Here is a 19108-nt window from a genome sequence, read left to right as displayed (position 1 = left end):
GGCTTCATAGAGTCCAGGTCCATCCAGTTTTTCTCCCTTTGGTCAGGAGCCTCTGCTGAGGGTTGCTACCAGTCGGCCATCTTCCCAGAGTTCCTAAATAGTTGATTCTTAATTCAACAATTTAAATTGATAATTTAAAGCAGCCATGTCAGAATCTGTATCTATATGTATAGTCATATAAATGCAAAATTGTGTTTACAAAAATTCTAAAAGGAAAAGGTTTATTATTACCAACAACTTCCCCACCCAAATGAGGAAAGTAGATAAATCCTGATGTGTTCTAATAAGGTAAACAAATAAGACTTAGTTAAATGAACATTAAAGATTCCTCTAGTAAATCATTCTTAGGCTTGGCTTATAGAAACCTAATCAGATGGTTAAGTGATGTTGGTAGTTTCAGACCTGCTGACATAAATGTGTGAACAAACTCTGTAATCTAAACTATTGACCTGCATGTTTTTTCCTTACCCCAACTCATTCCTTACATGTAGACTCAAACTTTTCAGTATTTGGGTTACTGGTTGAGCAGAAGCCATTAAAAACAACTTCATGATAATCAGAATGTTATCCACTGTATATTGTTTACTTTATTGTAAATAATGGTGAACAGTGGTCCATAAATAGTTTTATATTCCTTTATGGAGAGAGAGAGAGAGAGAGAGATAGAGAGAGAGAGAGAGAAAATGAACCAGCTAAATAAACATGAATTCTTTAAGGCTGGACCTAAAGCAGATGCTCAGAACACACCCACACCTCCCAGCCCAGCCCCCCAGACTCATCACCTGAGGCCTATTTGCCCCTGAAGCCCACAGCCCTTCATCCCTCTTTGACCTTCTGTCCACTTCTTTCTGGCTTTAGCTCACACTCCCTCAGGAAATCTGTGAGGTTACCATCACTAATGCACTAAGTATTGCCAATTCTTCACCTTTCTTTACTTCTCAGCAGCTTCCTCACTCTCCACAGCTCTCTCCTTTTATTCATTTCTCTCAATTCCTGTGGATTTACTTCACAAATTTATTAGAAAGTTGTTCTAGCTGGAAGAAAGAGCAGAGAATTAGAAGATCTTTGTGAAACTACCACTCAGGGTTGTCAATTCTTATCATTTTAACATTTTTCACTACATGTAGTACACATGGAAAATAATGAAAATACATGCAGAGTCCTCATTTCACATAGTTCCGATACACATGTGTATCCGTCAACACTGTATCAAGCAAAGCAAGGACCTCTGGGGTAGGGGGAGTGTCTTGCATTTGGTGTTTGCCTTTATATTTCTAGTAAGTTTTAAAAAATGCCTTTGTTTGATATGTTCCCTGTTCTTTAGACTCTATATAAATTGTTTCTTGGTGAATGCATCATTCTGTGACTTGCTTTTTTAGTTACTAATATGGTCTGTGGGATGAATCCACGTTCATACAAATACTCCATTTGTTTTCACTGCTGGACAGTATTCCACGGAGGAATATGTTACAGTTTCTCTCTTCCCCTCTTCAGTGACCTTTAGGCCATTTCTGCTACAGACATTGCTGCAATGACTACCATTGGGATTCCCTCCCTGGTCCCTGTGTAAGTTCCCCTGGGATGTGGATGTGGAAGGGGAATCACTGTGCTTTGACCACATGAGGCCACATGATGTCAAATTGTTCTCTGAACAGGTTGTACCAGTCTCTCCTCCCGTCCCTCAGAGGTTCCTGTGAAACCGTCTAGTTCCGTTCTCTTCCTCCCACACTGGCTGCTCCTCAGTTCCCTTCACTGGCTCCTGTTGCTGTAATTGCAGAAGTTCCCGCCTTTCTAAGTGCTCTCCTATTCCCCCCTCCCAGAATTATAGAGATCACCTATCCATGGGAGGCTCCCCAGCATGTGTCTCTAGATAGATCTATATACTTTACAAAACAATGACACCAGAACAGGTACTATTATATATTGCAAATGGAATTGCAAACTGGCAACGTTTTTAAGAATGGCAATTTGGCAATTTCTGTCCAAATTAAAAATGTATTTACCCATCAGTCCCATTTCTAGGAGCATGTGAATTTAAAACTATAAGTTAGCCTTTGAGAATCCTCAAAGATCTAAAAGTAGACCTTCCATTTGACCCTGCAATCCCATTACTAGGTATCTATTCAGAAGAACAAAAATCATTTTACCACAAAGACATTTGTAGCAGAATATTTATTGCAGCTCAATTTATAATTGCCAAGTTGTGGAAGTAACCTAAGTGCCCATAAACCCATGAATGGATCAACAAACTGTGTTATATATATACCATGGAGTATAATTTAGTCATTTAAAAAGATGGAGACTTTATATCATTTTCTCTTCTTTTCTTTTTCTTTTTTTTGAGACAGAGTCTCACTTTGTCACTCTTGGTAGAGGGTCATGGTGTCATAGCTCACAGCAACTTCAAAATCTTGGGCTCAAGTGATTCTCTGGTTTTAGCTTCCCAAGTAGTTGGGACTACAGGTGCCTGCCACAATGCCTGGCCATTGTTTTAAAGAGGAGGTCTTGCTCCTGCTCAGTCTGGTCTTGAACCAGTCAGCTCAGACAATTCACATGCCTTGGTCTCCCAGAGTGCTAGGATTACAGGTGTGAGCCACTGCACCAGGCTGAGATTTTACATCTTTTACATTTACCTGGATGGAGTTGAAATACATTCTTCTTAGTAAAATATTGCAAGAATGGAAAAATAAATATCCAATGTACTCCACATAATATAAAATTAATGTATAAAGAATTACATGTTCACAAAAATAATGAAACACTAAAAAAATTATTGACATCCACAGATGGAATATGACTATGGATAAGGGTACAAACAGTGGGATTCAAGTCCAGGGTCTCTGCTTAGTGCCTGTGTAATCTTAGGCAAGTCCTTTAACCTCTCTCTGCTATAGTTTTTCTGTAAAAAGACGATAATGAGATAAACTTTATTGGATAGTGGTGACTATTAAGTTAGTCTATGCAAAGTGCTGTCTAGGACTTGTGCCTCATAGGTTTTAAAATGAAAGAGTGAGGTGACAGGTAAAAAATATATATGTTAGCAGCCTTGTTTGTAATAGCCAAAAAAGGAAAAAGAGAAAGAAAGAATCCAAATATCTATCATGAGCAAACTGGTTACAAAACATTACATTCAAAAGGAATAATCTCACTTAAAAAAAGCATTGCATTCTATACAATGAAGTTCCATGGAAATTTTAATAAACAAGAAAAGAAAGGAGAAAAGGAAGACACAGCGAGCTTTTGATATTCTTTTCTGGGATGGTCTCCACCATACATTGTTATAGAAAAAAACAAGGTGCAGGAAAACATATGTAGTTTGCTAAAATCTGTGTGAAGGGGGAAGACTATAAACACACTCATTTATTTTATTTATTTATTTATTTATTTTTGTGGTTTTTTGGCCGGGGCTGGGTTTGAACCCACCACCTCCGGCATATGGGACCGGCGCCTTACTCCTTGAGCCACAGGCGCCACCCCACACTCATTTATTTTGCTTGCAGAAGCATAAAATGTCTCTGGAGGAATAAGCAAGAAATGTATGTCAGTGGCTGCCTGACAGAGATGGGACAAGGTAAGAGAGAGACTTTTTACCTTTCAAATCTTTTGAATTTTGAACCAAGTCAAAACACAAAATAAAAAATAATTCTAATGGAGACAAAGCAAATAAAGCCAAAAATCTTCAAAATGAAAACCTTAAGAAAATTGGTAGAAATAATTCTTTTACCTTCTTTAATATAAAACATTCTTTTTTGTGTGATTTTGCACTGACTTTTAGAACAATGTCGTGTTTATTTTATTACAGACTTCTAATATACAGTAGTCATTTAATCATAGTGACAAACATGATGCATTTTAAATGTTCCTGGCTCTTAGGTTCATCTCCATCTCTGACAGAATGATCTCTACCACAGGTAAGGACCACGAGCCGATAGAGAAACCTATGGAGTGTCACTTACTCCCAGGAAACAGATGTGTGAGAAGCCACCTATTTTTCATAAAATATATTTAATCAGTGCATGACCTCATAATTCTCACAGAGTATTGCTCACATCTTCCTTTCATGTTTGGGGAAATCAAGACACGAAATAATAAAGCAACTTCTCCCGTTAGTGAGAAGCAGATTTTATGAGATTTATGTCTGTGCAGTGACCAGAAAGTGTGTATTCTTTTTGTCTCTGATTTGGGCACTACAAAAGGTACTAAATAAAAAGTTACTCCAAACTCCACTATTCTAAGATCTTGCAACCAAAGGTGGCTGCACTGCTGGCCATGCTGTGTCCTAGTTGAGGCTAGTGCTACATGTAATTTGTGGGGATGAATGAAGCCAAACAGCTGCGCAGGGCTCCCCCAACTCCAGGTCTCAGTACATTGACAGGTGGTCAGATGGGAATCTGTCTGGGGTCAGGAACTTGGTCATGAGCTCCCATGCTCAATGTCAACTTAGAACGAAGCAACAGAAAGGACTGGTAGCAGGAATGAGACAGAACCAACTTGTCCCCTACTTAACATGACAACTGAGATTCTTCTCTCCCCACCCCCTAGTCTTAACACTGGAGCCTTCTAGCTGTGTCTGTTGGCTACTTGTGTTGTACATTTCAAAGAATCAATAACACCTCTGATTTTGTTAATGTACACAGAACATGCTTGATGTGCATGTTCATTAAAATAATTTTTAAAACTTCAGATGTCAGATGCTCTGCAGATGCAGAATCATTTTCTAGTGGAAACCACATCCAGGAATTTTTATGTCTTCACCACATGATAAGAAAGATTTATGGAAATTTTGGGACTTGGTGGCTTAGAATTTTTCTAGTTTTCCTAATGCGTTTACTTTTTAGAAGCAAGCTGTAGATATTGGTGGTGATGATGTGTTGAGTGGAATTATATATCTATATCCACTTCAGAAAGATTAGACTCATCAAGAGGCCAGAAATCATTTCATTTCCAACTATCTAATTCTTGACTGAAGTTTTGAAGGAAAGTTTTTGAGGGTAGTGTGGTGTAAATTGCATGTTTGCTTCATTGTTTTGGTTCTAGCTACTTGAAAATGCAGAAGGACATGTGTATAAGATCATCCCCTATATCATTCGTAATACAGTAGAACTTCTGTAGTTGACACCTCCCACACTGACCACCTTATGGTGACCTTCATAGACTAGACACGCACCACGTGTAGGGTGAATTCCAAACTGAACCATCTGCATGCTGACTTCATCCTCAGTTTTGTGGAAAGATGGAGGCAGAAGACAGACTGGCATGCCCGGTCATGCATTATACCCAGCAGGTGGGACACATCTACCCCTGATCCTGCCAGACCCACCCTCAGAGTGGGGCATGATGGGGAGTGTGAGCACTGAACTCCCACATGGAGTCTCTGAAATTACATAATGTGTAGGTCATAGCTCATATACACGCCTGTATTTCATTCTTACCAGAGGAGGAAATGCTGCACTCACCCAGCTCAGCTACTTTTGTTTCATTTCTTGATATGTGCACTGTACTAACCCTCTCTATTCTCCATGTCTCTGCTGGCTGTGGATAAGGAGGGACCTTGGAAAAGAAGCACAGGCTGCCTTATTTTCCCCCGTCATTACTTTAAACATACTATAGGAAGGTGACATGAACAAGAAAGGCTGTGAAAAAATTCTTTGAAACATCATTTCTTTTTTTTAAGCACCTCAAAAGATTTATTAAAAGCATTTGATAAAATTAAACAATTTTCATGATTAAAAATTCAAAAGGTATACGTTCAAAAGTATGAACCCCAACATAATAAGATCACGTAAACAAGCCCTCAGATACCATTATACTAAATAACAATTCCAGTGTTTACTATCAGGAACAAGACCAGAAAGCCTAATCTGACCACATTATTCAACATAGTACTAAAACATTGAGCCCAAGCTATTAGGTAAGAATAAAAGGCATTCAAATCAGAAATGGAGAAATAAAATTCTATTTGCACACAAGGTACTCCTGTATATAAAAAACCCTAAAGGTGGGGCGGCACCCGTGGCTCAGTGAGTAGGGCGCTGGCCCCATATGCCGAGGGTGGCAAGTTTGAATCCGGCCCCAGTCAAACTGCAACAACAACAACAACAACAACAAATAGCTGGCATTGTGGCGGGCGCCTGTAGTCCTAGCTACTCAGGAGGCTGAGGCAAGAGAATCACCTAAGCCCAAGAGTTGGAGATTACTGTGAGCTGTGATGCCACAGCACTGTACAGAGGGTGACAAAGTGAGACTCTCTAAATGAAAAAAAAAACAACCTAAAGGTTGTAGCAATTAAAAAAGTTATGGGTGGCACATGTGGCTCAGTGAGTAGGGTGCTGGCCCATAAACTGAGGGTGGTGGGTTCAAATCCAGCCATGGCCAAACTGCAACAAACAAATGGCCGGGCATTGTGGTTGGCACCTGTGGTCCCAGCTACTTGGTAGGCTGAGGCAAGAGAATCACCCAAGCCCAAGAGCTAGAGGTTGCTGTGAGCTGTGACACTACAGCACTCTACAGAGGGCAATAAAGTGAAATTCTGTATGTAAAAAAAAAAAAAAGTTATAAGCCCACCCAGAAAGGTTGTAGATCCAAAACATCAATCTGGAAAAGTCATTTATATTTCTACACACTTTTTTAAAATTTCAAATTAATATGAGTGTACAGACGATTAGGTCCAATGTTTGCATTTGTTAGGTAAGGTCCTTGCTGTGGTGCCCCTGACCCAGGTGTGCCATACACCACTACATTATGTCAAATAGGTGAGAGCACACTTATCTGGCTTCATGTTAGAATTGAATACACTAGATGCTTGATTTTCCATTCTTGTGATACTTTACTAAAGTGAATGCTCTACAACTATATCCAAGTTAACCCAAAAGATATAAACACTTCATCTTTTTATGGTTGAATAGTAGTCTATAGTATACCTATACCACAATTTGTTGATTGATTGATTGATGGGCACTTGCATTATTTCCGCATTTAGGCAATTGTAAATTGAGCTGTGATAAACATTCTAGTGCAAATGTTCTTATGATAAAATGATTTTTTTTTCTTTCTTCTGGGTAGATGCCTAGTAGTGGGGTTGCAGAAATGGAAGGCCTAATTTTGCTTCTTTATGGGATTCCCCATATGTTCTTCCATAAAGGATGTATTAGTTTGCAATCTCACCAGCAGTGTAAAAGAATTCACTTCTATCTATAATCATCCCAGCATCTGCAGCTTTGGGACTTCGTGATGTGGGGTATATTCAGGGTTAGGTGCTATCTAAGGGTGATTTTGAAAATTTCTCTAATGATTAAAGATGAGCATTTTTCCAACTGCTTGCTGGCCATTTGTCTGGCTTTCTCAGAAAGTTCTGTTCAAGTCTCTTCCACAATAATAGATGGTGTCATTTGCACTTTATTTGATGAATTTGAATACTCTGTTGTCACTAGTTATCAAACTTTTGTCAGATTCATAACATGCAAATGTCTTTCCCCATTCTGAAGGTTGTCTGTTTGCTTTCATTATTGTGTCCAAAGCTGGGCAGAATCTTTTTAGCTTAATTAAGTCCCGTTTACTTTTGTTGCCAATAGAGTCTTTCCCAGGCCAATCTGAAGAGGAGTTTACCATGGTTTCTTCTAAAATTTTTATTCATGTGTCTAAGATTTGATTCTTTTATCCATAGTGATTCAATTTTTTGTAAGTAGTGAGAGGATGTGGGTCTAGTTTCTGTCCTTAACATGTGGTTATCCAATTCTCCCAATACCATTTATTCAATAAGAATTCTTTTCCAGGATTGGCACCTGTAGCACAGTGGTTACAGTGCCAGCCACATACACCCAAGTTGGCGGGTTCAAACCCAGCCCAGGCCAGCTAAAACAACAATGACAAATGCAACAAAAAATAGCCTGGTGTTGTGGCGGGCTCCTATTGTCCAGCTACTTGGGAGTCTGAGGCAAGAGGATCATTTAAGCCCAAGAGTTTGAGGTTGCTGTGAGCTATGACACCAGGGCACCCCACTGAGGGTGACAAAGTAAGACTCGGTCTCAAAAAAAAAAAAAAATTCTTTGCCCCAGTATATGCTTTTATTTAGTTTATCAGAGATCAGATGGTGGTGTGAGACGGGTTTCATCTCTGGATTTTTTCTTCTATTCCATATATCTGTCTCTATGTGCCAGTAACATGCTATTTTGATCACTGTGACTTGTAATATAACTTGAAGTCATGCAGTGGTGCCACCCACTTTGTTTTATTACAAATAATTGTGTTGGACATATGGGTTTTTTTCTGACTACACACAAAATGAACTATTTTTCAAAGTTCTTCAAAGTAAGATATTGGCATTTTATTGAGGATTGCATTAAATCTGTAGATTACTTTGGGTAGATCAACATTTTAACAATGTTGATTCTTCTGAACCATGAGCATGCTATGTTCTTCCATTTGTTAAAGTCTTCTATTTCTTTTCTCAGGGTTTCAGAATTCTCACTGTAGAAGCTCTTCACCTCTTTTTTTAGGTATATTCCTAAGTATTTCATTCTTTTTGAAGCTACTGTGAAGGGGACTGTGTCCTTGATTTGCCTCTCAGCTTGGCTGTTATTGATGCATACAAAGGTTTGTGGACACTGATTTTGTACCCTGAGACATTACTGTATTTCTTGATCACTTCAGGAGTCTTGTCGTTGAATCTCTGGGGTTTTCTAAGTATAAATTTACATCATCATGAAAGACTGAAGTTTGACCTCTGCCCCCATTTGGATTCCCTTGTGTCTGCAAATAAAATTGCAACTCCTTTTTTCTGATTTCAGTGAGCCTGAAACATTCTCTCTAACCGTTCACCCTGGTCTTCTTTTTTCCTTAGAAGTTAGATATACCCTGTTTTCCCCAAAATAAGACATCCTCCGAAAATAAGACCTACTCACAGGAAAGATAAGACGTCCCCTGAAAATAAGACCTAGCGCATCTTTGGGAGCACACCTTAATATAAGACACTGTCTTATTTTCGGGGAAACAGCATATTTTCTGAAGCTAGCCTATAGTTGGCTTGTGCTATTTTATCAAGTCAACCAGCCTGTGTCTTTCAGTAGGGAATTCAAGCCATTCACATTCATGGACAGAACTGATAAACTTGGTGGACTTTTGTTTGCTTGTCTTCTGGAGGTCTCATGCCTAGTTCTATCATTTGGGTCACTGTAGGAATTAGGCTTTGACTTTTCATTTCTGGTAAACTTTACTTTGCTGGTGGACCATTGTGAACATCTGTGTCTAATATGGGTCTGAGTATTTCCTCCAGGGCTGGTCTTGTAGTGGCAAATTCCTTCAATGATTGTTTGTGAACAAAAGATTTGCGCTCTCTGTCAAATATGAAACTTAATTTAGCAGGATACAGTATCCTAGGCTGGAAGTTGTTTTGTTTGAGTAAGTTGACAGTTGTAGCCTGTTCTCTTCTGGCTTGTAAAGTTTCAGCTGAGAAATCTGCTGTCACCCTGATGGATCTGCCCCTGTAGGTCAATTGGTGCTTACTTCTGGCTGCTTGTAGAATTTTCTCTTTTATTTCGATGTTGGCCAAACTCATTACGATGTGTCTAGCAGATGCTCTGTTTGTATTGCAATGCCCTGGGGTTCGATATCCATCAAAAAGGAGTACATCAGAATCTTTTGTGATGCCTGGGAAATTTTCAGTTATGATATCCTGCAGTAGGGCATCCATGCCTTTTCTTCGATCTTCTCCTTCAGGGATACCTATAACCCGTATGTTTGTATGCGTCATGAAGTCCCTTAATTTTCTAAGAGAATGCTCGGCTTTTATATTCTTCTCTTCTGACTCTTTAACTACCTGAGTTAGCTCAAGAGCCTTAGCCTCTAGCTCTGAGATTCTTTTTTCTCTGTGGTTTAATCTCTTATTGGTACTTTCTACTGCATCTGTAGATTCCCTTAATGACTCCTTCAATTCCTTAAGGTCAAATATAACCTCTCTACTTTCACCACATCTTTCATTCATTTCTAGGGGAAATTTTTCAATTTTCATTAGGTTGCTATCCAGTTTCTCCATAATTCTCTCCATCATTTTTGCCATCAATACTGTAAATCCCATTTCTGTCATTCCTATAATTTCTTTATCCATAGGATCCTCTGTTATTTCTGCCTTGTGATCCCTTGGTGGGGGGGGGGGTTTGATCTGTAATGGCATTTCATATTGGCAGAATTTTTTTGTTTGTTCCTGCTCATATTTGTTTCCTTCTTGTTCATTTCCTTCCTCTTCTTTCTTCTCTCTCTTCTTCTTCTTAACTTTCCTTGTTTCTATGCTTGGGTGATGGAGTGGCCCAAAAACAGCTGCAAGGAAATGTCTCTAGCCTGCTTCTTGGAGCCCTCTGTCAATAATAATTATATGAGCTAGAGCAAGACACATTTCAAAAAATAGCCAGGCTCTGCAGCAGGTGCCTGGAGTCTCAGCTACTCAGGAGGTTGAGGCAAGAGGATGTCTTGAGCCCAAAGTTTGAGGTTGTTGTAAGCTGTAATGCTGCAGCACTCTATCCAGGGTGACAAAGAGAGACTCTGTCTGCACGTCACAAAGGCTGCACCAGAGAAACCTCAGGGATCCAGAAAATGCAACACCAGAGAAAGAACTTCAGCTCGCCTTGTGCCACAAAGACAAAGGCCGCGCCAGATCCTGGAAGCCACCTCTTTCCTCTAAAACATCATTTCTTAAACAAGGATGTTTACTATTTTAATTCAGTATGTTGCTCCTTTTTAATTACATTATTTTTTCTGTACATATATGTCTTTCTTTCATTGAAATGAAGATGAGGGCATCATTAATAAACAAATGCAATTTTTTTGGTGAAGAAAAAAAAATTTTTTTTAAATAAAACCCTGTTCCTTACCAGACCTTTATTTCTCTTCTGTTGGTTCAGTCTCAGAGTACATCCCACACAGGGCTACTTTAGGGCAGCAAACAAAAGCATCAGTTTCACTTTCTAACACTGTTAATTGTTCCAACGAAGATATACAAGGATAACAGTCTTTTAACATATCCGGCAATTTAGAAGCTTTTTCTTGACGACATCAAGAATGTCTCAAACCCCTAATACAAATAGCCAAATAGCAGAAGCTAGGGCAAGTTGCTTGATTAAATATATTGTATCTTTTACACGGTACTTGCAAAGTGGAAACAAGGTGCAATTTGACAAAACAAATTTAACATTTAAAGAGCTGAAACTTTAAACACCAGTGAAGGAAATATTGCCCAAATTTTGATGTAAGCCAGAAAACTCAATCTGTGAGGGATTCTAGGTGGGCCAGTGCCACAATTGTGGCTTCAGTGCATTCAGGCGCCCTCTAGTGTCCATGTAGGATCAAGGCTGTGATATCTATGAAGCAAACACTGGTCATTCTGCAGAACACAAGATTGAAACCATCTGCCAATTTTCAAGGCTTTGTTATTAGTTCATTCTGTTATCTCTGTTTGTGAATACTTGTCACACTAGGTACCTATATCTTTGGGCCACAAACTATGCTCGGACTTCCTCTGGTTACATCACAGGACTAAATAGCCAAGGGTAGCAAAGCAAAGCCTGGAGGTCAGTGAGGGGAGTGGGAATGAGGTCATTCCCTCTGACCCATGCTCACCCTCTTCCTGGGTGTCTGCCATTCCAGGGACCCCAAAGAAACAAACACTGGAGCTTAGGGTCGGCAGCTCCCTAGTAGGGGCCAGGTATGGTCCAGCTGATCCTGTTTCTCTGCCTCACAGCTCTCTTCCAGAATCTTCTGATAATAGAAACCAAACTGACTGGCTTAGGTGGTGGTTCTCAAAGTGGGGCTTTAGAACAAGCAGCATTGGTATCAACTGGGAACTTGTTAGAAATGTGACAGTTAGGCCTTACCCCAGACCTGCTGAATCAGAAGCTCTATATTTGAACAAGCCCTCCAGCAGAGTTGTGGTTTTCAATTCAGGTCTCTCTCTTACCCTTCCCCCCCACATTCTCACTCAACTCTCAGTTTTGAGTAGCTCTGATTTCTGAGTAGTCAGATGTGGGACACACTTTTTTGCTAGAAAGTTCCTGCCTCAATCAGATGGGTCCTGATTCAGATAAAGAAATTACCATTCTGTTTTCAAGCAGTGCTCTCTTGTCTGGGTGTCTGCTGGGCTCCTACGTACACTTCAAAACACAGCTGAAATTCTATTTCTTTTATTGGGTTTCTGTGACTCCTTGGTCAGAGTGATGCATTGCATACACATCCCAAAATGAAATGTGAATGTCCCACTAACCACCTGTGTTAGAATTTCCTTACTGATGTCTGCCTGAGCAAGATTGGGCCAACTGTGAGGGCAAAGAGGGTTTGGTTACTCTTAGCTCAGCCCCAACTCCTCTAATGCCAAGCACACAGTAGGTGTTTGAGAAACGGTTTCCAAAGGGCTTACCTGGAATGGCCTAGCAGACAGGAAGTGGAATGGGAAACCACAAGGCAAAAGTGGCTGGGAGAAGATTTTCCAAATCCCTGTGCTGGGCCACAGGGCCCACTGAGACTCACTTTGGGGCTCTCCCCCCTGTCTAGTCTCCCCTAATCAGGCACTTGCATGCCCCACAGAGCCCACCTGTTCAGACACTACCTTTCAGGACCAGATCAGCCAGGTGCAAACCCTGAAACAACTTCCTGCCTTGGCTCCAGGAGCTCAACTGCAACTCTGAGGCCAATTTCAGTGGGAGTTGGGGATTATCCAATTGGCATGACACTTGGAGTGACAATGCTGGCTTTAGATGAGGCCAGTCATGTCTACATCTCAGAGAAGAAGTCTGCTTCACAGGGAATATGTAGTTTTGGTGTCTTCAGGGGTCCGGGGCTGTTAAAGGTGACCTCATTAATGAGCTTCTAACAGAGGAAAACAAACTCAAACAGGAGCAGGACAAACCCACAGCACATAATTACCCATTTGAAGAAAAAACTCACAATAGAACTGCTCCCTTTGTTTTATTTAGTTAAAACACCTGTGGCCTAACTTGTTCTCTCTGAGAGTTTTGTTTTCTCTGCCTGGAAGAGCCCTAAGGGGACAGTGCAGTCCGAGTGCAAGCTCCCTGCTCCAGCGCACTGCCTTGGTTCCTGCCAAAACCACATCCCTAGAAAATACCCGCCTGCAGGGGAAAGAGGAAGGGGGAAGCCAACTCCCTGACAGCATGTTCTGTCATTAGTCTGCAGCAGAGAAAGAAAAACAACCATTTTTACCTTTTAAAGCCAGAGCAGCTTTTCCTCACCTGCTGGCCCCTTCCACCTTCCTCTTGCCAGGCCATTTCCCTTCTCTCTCCTCCCCCTACCTGGCCTTGAGAAAGTAAATAAACTTTGTTCATCTTATAGCCTAATCTTTCTGTGAAACAATCTTTCTCTGCCTGTGAACTAATTTCACATGGTATGAAGGGCTTCAGGAGAAAATTCCAGAGAGCTCCGATAGTCCCAGTTCCCACACTTGTGGCTGACTGACCCTGGTCCATCACTCACAGCTGAAGGGAGGCGCTGTGCTCTCCCCTGGGACCCCCTTCTGCATCCACACCATGAGTAGTCTGCAGGTGGGAATGTTCCGGTTGTGACCAGTGTGGTGCGTGCTCAGTGGGCTTCCCCAGAGACCCAGTGGGTGCCCTTTAAGCCACCAAGATGTCTGGAAAAGCCATGTTAGGGATTTAGATTCTCAGAGACTCAGATACACCATGAAAATGAAAGAATCCATCTTATGCCCTTAGGTGAGGTGACGTTAGGATTATATGAGAGCAGGTTATGGCTCAGCTGACCCCTGTATCCAGGGTCAGAGCAGTCTCCCTGGGGGAAGAGCTCATTTCCTCCTTCCCAAGGAGCCACCAACAGGAATTTCTGCCCCCTGCCATCTAGAGGAGAGAGTTTGCTTCAAGTTGAGCTGGGACAGGATATTTGGACTTTTTCATCAAAATTTCACTTCAAATGTTTTAAAACTTCAACATACGTATGTATTCTATCCTATTAAAAAGAAAAAGCTGAGCTCATCCTTCATTTCAGACGCAACCCGCAGCAGCGCTGCCGCTGTGAACCCTCTTCCCACGGTAACCTCGTAGGCGACCCTGGGCTGGGGGACCGTGGCGACCGAGTGCAGGGATGTGATCTTCGTGGTGGGAAGCTAAGTTTTTAAACTACCCCAATGGATGCAGACAGTGATGTTGCATTGGACATTCTAATTACAAATGTAGTCTGTGTTTTTAGAACAAGATGCCGTTTGAACTTAACGAAGATTGCTTTGGAGGGAGCAAATGTAATTCATAAGCGTGATGTTGGAAAAGTATTAATGAAGCTAAGAAAACCTAGAAGTACAGCTACTGAAAGACTTGGGACAAGACCTCCACTCTGTCCTGGACCACCACGACCCCAATCAACCGCAAGAGACGGCACTTGATGCAATTAGCAACAGGGTTTTATTCCAGCATGCTGGGGCTTAGCTCATAACTCTCTCAGGAGCAGAGGAGTCAAGCCCCGAACAGCAGGTTTTACAAGCTTATAAAGGCAAAAACCACAAAGTAGGGAGGGGTAGCAGACATAGCAGGGGCTTTAACCACAAAGTAGGGAGGGGTAGCAGACATAGCAGGGGCTTTAACCACAAAGTAGGGAGGGGTAGCAGACATAGCAGGGGCTTTAACCACAAAGTAGGGAGGGGTAGCAGACATAGCAGGAGCTTTCTAGATAAGAAGAACTCTGGTTCATTACTCAACTGTCTTAAGACAAGATTAACAGTTAAACATTTGCTTAGCCCTTTTATCTGCTTCAGCTCGGGGCTATCTCCTGGAACAGTTACAAAAGGTCACATTCTCATGGTAGGGGGCGAGAGGTGGTCACATTCTTATGGTAGTACTTTCCTTCACTACAATTTGGTCCTCAGGAAAAATTATTTGCACTGGAGCAACAAGTGAAGAAGAAGCTAAATTTGGTACCAGACGTTTAGCACGCTGTCTGCAGAAACTAGGGTTCCAGGTAATATTTGTGGATTTTAAGGTTGTTAACGTTTTGCCAGTATGTAACATGCCATTTGAAATCCGTTTGCCGGAATTCACGAAGCACAATAGACCTCATGCCAGTTATGAACTTGAACTTCATCCTGCTGTGTGCTATCCAATAGTCTCCAAGAGCTACATTACAGATTTTTCAACAGGAAGTATCACAGTAACAGTGCCCAATGTAAAGGCCATTGCTACTGCTGTGGAACAGATTTACCCATTTGTGTTTGAAAGCAAGAAAGAAATTTTATAATTCATTACTTAATTGTTTAGAATCTCTAACTGAGCACCTTTTAAAACTTGCACATTTGGACACAAAAGGAAACTGGACCAACAATAACTGAGGAAATAGACTCTTTTATTCATTCACAGCTACAGTGTGAGCTCCAGTCCCCAAGGCTAACTCCGGGGCTGCCACCACTGAAGGCCTGGTCTGCTGAAGCACCTATTTCTTTGAACAGAGAAATAACATAGGCAATGTTGACTAAGGAAAAAAATTCAACAGTGTGTGACAGATAAATATGCTGCTGCAGATATGGTAGAGATTAAAACAATCTTGAAATTATGAAAAATTATGTTCAGGGAAAAACTGACCATAAGTGAAGAAGTTAAAACAGCTGTGAAAATTCTATTTGCCTTTAACCATATCCCTATTGTTAGATGTAAATTCTATCAAACGTTCAAGAAAGATTACTGAATTTATATAAAACATTCAAAATAATGGCAGAATATAGGGAAGACCAACCAATTCATTTTATTAGACAATAAATAACATTGATCCTAAAGATAGTCAGGGAACAAATAAGAAAAATCATTATAGAAAAATTACTTTTAAGTAATAGTTGTGAAAATCCTGAAAAAATTGGTAGTAGATGGTTTCAACCAATGTGCCATAAGGAAATCAAATATCTTGACCAGCTTATATATCTCAAGAATCCAAGAATATTTGAACTGTAAGCCTTTTTAAAAAAATTTTTTTTTAGAGACAGAGTCTCGCTTTATCACCCTTGGTAGAGTGCTATGACATCATAGCTCACAGCAACCTCCAACTCCTGGGTTTAGGCGATTCTCTTGTCTCAGCCTCCCAAGTAGCTGGGACAGGCGCCTGCCACAATACCTGGCTATTTTTTTTTGTTGCAGTTTGGCCAGGGCTGGGTTCGAACTCACCACCATTGGTATATGGGGCTGGCTCCCCACTCACTGAGCAACAGGTGCCACCCTGAACTTTAAGCCTTTTAATACATTTTCTCACTTAAAGGATAAGAAAACAGAGATGGCCATATTTCATTAGATGAAGCCATTCCTGCAAATGAAATTTAACCTTTTGTATGATCCACATGTCTTCAGTCATTTTCACTTTTAAGGACTCATGAGAGCAAATTAGGCTCCCCACCCAGATAATCCAGAATAATCTCACTTGAAGGTCTGTGCCCTAATGAATCAGCACAGTCTCTTTTACTGTGTAAGTCACATATCTAATGCTCCCAAGGCTTACAGTTTGAACATATTGGTTGTGCCGTTATTCTGGTTCCACATGGTATATGGTGCTTGAACTGGTTTAACATTAGCTAAATTCCTGGAAGATGAAAATAGAGTAAGTGGAGGCAGTCATTCCACAAAGAGATTATGAGTAAAGTTCAAGCCAATGTATACACAGCACTATGAATAAAAATAGAACCCACTCAGCCTACACTGGAACTTCAGATGTTAAGGACTAATAGCGATTTATTTATTTATTTATTTATTTATTTGAGACAGAGCCTCAAGCTGTTGCCTTGGTTAGAGTATCATGACATCACAGCTCACAGCAACCTCTAACTCCTGGGCTTAAGTGATTCTCTTGCCTCAGCCTCCCAAGTAGCTGGGACCACAGGCGCCTGCCATAATGCCTGGCTATTTTTTGGTTGTAGTTGTCATTGTTGTTCAGCAGGCCCAGACTGGAATCAAATCCGCCAGCTCTGATGTATGTGGCTGGCACCTTAGCCACCTGAGCTACAGGCGCTGAGCCCAAATAGTGATTTTAAATGTCACCACAGAAGACACACCGATTATCTAAGAAGCAGCTGGTTAGAATGTAGCTGACTTCTCCCTGTTAACACAGTGGGCAGAAGAGATGTCATCATCAGAGAGCTCAGGGAAAACCCACATTACAGTAGGAATTTGTGGCAAACCTATCTTTTAAGAAAAGAATAAAACAAAGATATTTTCATATAGAGATAACTGTTGGTTTATCAGCAAAATACTAACTCTAAAAATATTTCCTAGGACATATAAATACATAAGAAAGGGAGAAAGAAAACAGAAAAATTAATAAGATAATCATAGGTACATATAAATCAGTATTGACTTTATAAAATACTTAGCATGTTGTGGAATAATTTCCGCACCTATTTTTCCTTTTGAGGAATGTGCTCACACTACACCTGAGAAGGTGCTGTGCCCACACTCTTGCTGGCCTTCAATATCTGCACAAGCAGGAAGTGAAGACAAAGGCAGAGTTGTAAACTGCCCAGCTGAGTGCTGAAGGCAGGCCTCAACACACATGCAGAGCCCAGATGAAAAGACTGGGAGTTTTTCCTTTTTCCTTTTTAGCCCAGAATATATTAGGAAATCTCCGTCAAATCACTAGCTGACTACTCACTAGCTGACTAGCTGACTACTCAGATAAAACAATACAGACTTCAGTGATCTCACACAATAAAGTATACAATTTATACTTAGATGGGTAAGAAAATGTGATCTTCAGACCTACCACACTATAATATTCAAATGTCTAGTTTTAACAGAAATTATGAGGTATGCAACTAAAGTGAAACTTACTGAGTGAAATGGCGGGGAAAGCGAAACTTAACTCCTAAGATGGCGCTGGTCTGGTTGTTTCACTAGGAAATAAGACCCATTCACAGGAAAAAAAAAAAAAAGAAATGGACAGAACTGTTCTTAAGGAAGGCCATTGGACTTACTAGAGAAATAGACAAATAATTTAAATTGGCTATCTTATATATGCTCAAAGAGCTAAAAAAAAAAAAGCATGAACAAAAAAGTAAAGGAAACCAGAAGAGCTATGCTTCACCAAATACAGAACATCAATAAAGAGGGAGAAAGTTTTTTTTTTTCTTTTTAGACAGAGTCTCACTTTGTTCCCCTCAGTAGAGTGCCATGGCATCATAGCTCCCAGCAATCTCAAACTCTTTGGTTCAAGCGATTCTCTTACCTTAGCCTCTCTTACCTCATCCATAGGCCTCAGCCTCCCAGAGAGAGAAAGTTTTAAAAGAATCAAAATAGAAATGATGGACGTGAAAATACCATAACTGAAATGGAAAATTCACTAGAGGGTTTCAAGAAGATTTCAATATGCAGAATGAAGAATCAGCAAACTTGGAGACTGGCCAATTAAAAATTGCCCCATTTAGTTCAGCGCCTGTGGCTCAAGTGGCTAAGGTGCCAGCCACATACACCTGAACTGGTGGGTTTGAATCCAGCCTGGGCCCGCTAACAACAATGATGGCTGCAACCAAAAAATAGCCGGGTGTTGTGGTGGGCGCCTGTAGTCCCAGCTACTTGGGAGGTGGAGGCAGGAGACTAGCTTGAGCCCAGGAATTGGAGGTTGCCGTGAGCTGTGATACCACAGCACTCTATCCAGGGTGACAGCTTGAGGCTCTGCCTCAAAGAAAAAAAAAAAGAAAGAAAAGAAAAGAAATTGCCCCATTTGAGGAAAAGGAAGAAAAAAGTATGAACCAAGATGAACAGAGCTTAAGAGATGTGTGAGACAACATCGGGCATATGCCGTCTGGGAATCACCAAAGGAGAGGAGATAAAGAAAGGAAGAAAGAGTATTTGAAGAAACAATAACCCCTAAGACTCCAAATTTGATAAAAAAAACAAAAAAGCAAAAAACCACAAGCCTACTCATGCAACAAACTTGAAAAATTCTAAACAGCAACATTGTCCAAGAAGTCCACACTGAGAGGTATTATAATCAAATTGTTAAAACCCAAAGACAAATAGGAAATCTGAGAAGCAATAAGAGGAAAGGGACTGGTGAAGCACACAGAATCCTCAGTAAGATTAACAGCTAAATTGTCAACAGAAACCACGGGGTTTAGAAGTTATTAGGATTGAAA

The 19108-nt window shown here is 40.6% G+C and overlaps 1 protein-coding gene across 1 annotated transcript; it reads left to right on the top strand.

The window, feature by feature from the left end:
• Positions 1 to 14137: 14137 nt before the first annotated feature.
• On the top strand, positions 14138 to 15237 carry LOC128594100 (TATA box-binding protein-like 1). The gene is made up of 2 exons (XM_053602636.1): positions 14138 to 14303; positions 14840 to 15237. The coding sequence occupies exons 1-2, from the start codon at positions 14138 to 14140 to the stop codon at positions 15235 to 15237; spliced, it is 564 nt and encodes a 187-aa protein (XP_053458611.1).
• The last annotated feature ends 3871 nt before the right edge of the window (positions 15238 to 19108 follow it).

The sequence above is a fragment of the Nycticebus coucang genome, chromosome 9, assembly GCF_027406575.1.
Source record: "Nycticebus coucang isolate mNycCou1 chromosome 9, mNycCou1.pri, whole genome shotgun sequence".
NCBI classification, from domain to species: domain Eukaryota; kingdom Metazoa; phylum Chordata; class Mammalia; order Primates; family Lorisidae; genus Nycticebus; species Nycticebus coucang.
The sequence above is the reverse complement of the archived record's forward strand: the minus strand, read 5'-3'. Positions and strand labels throughout refer to the sequence as shown.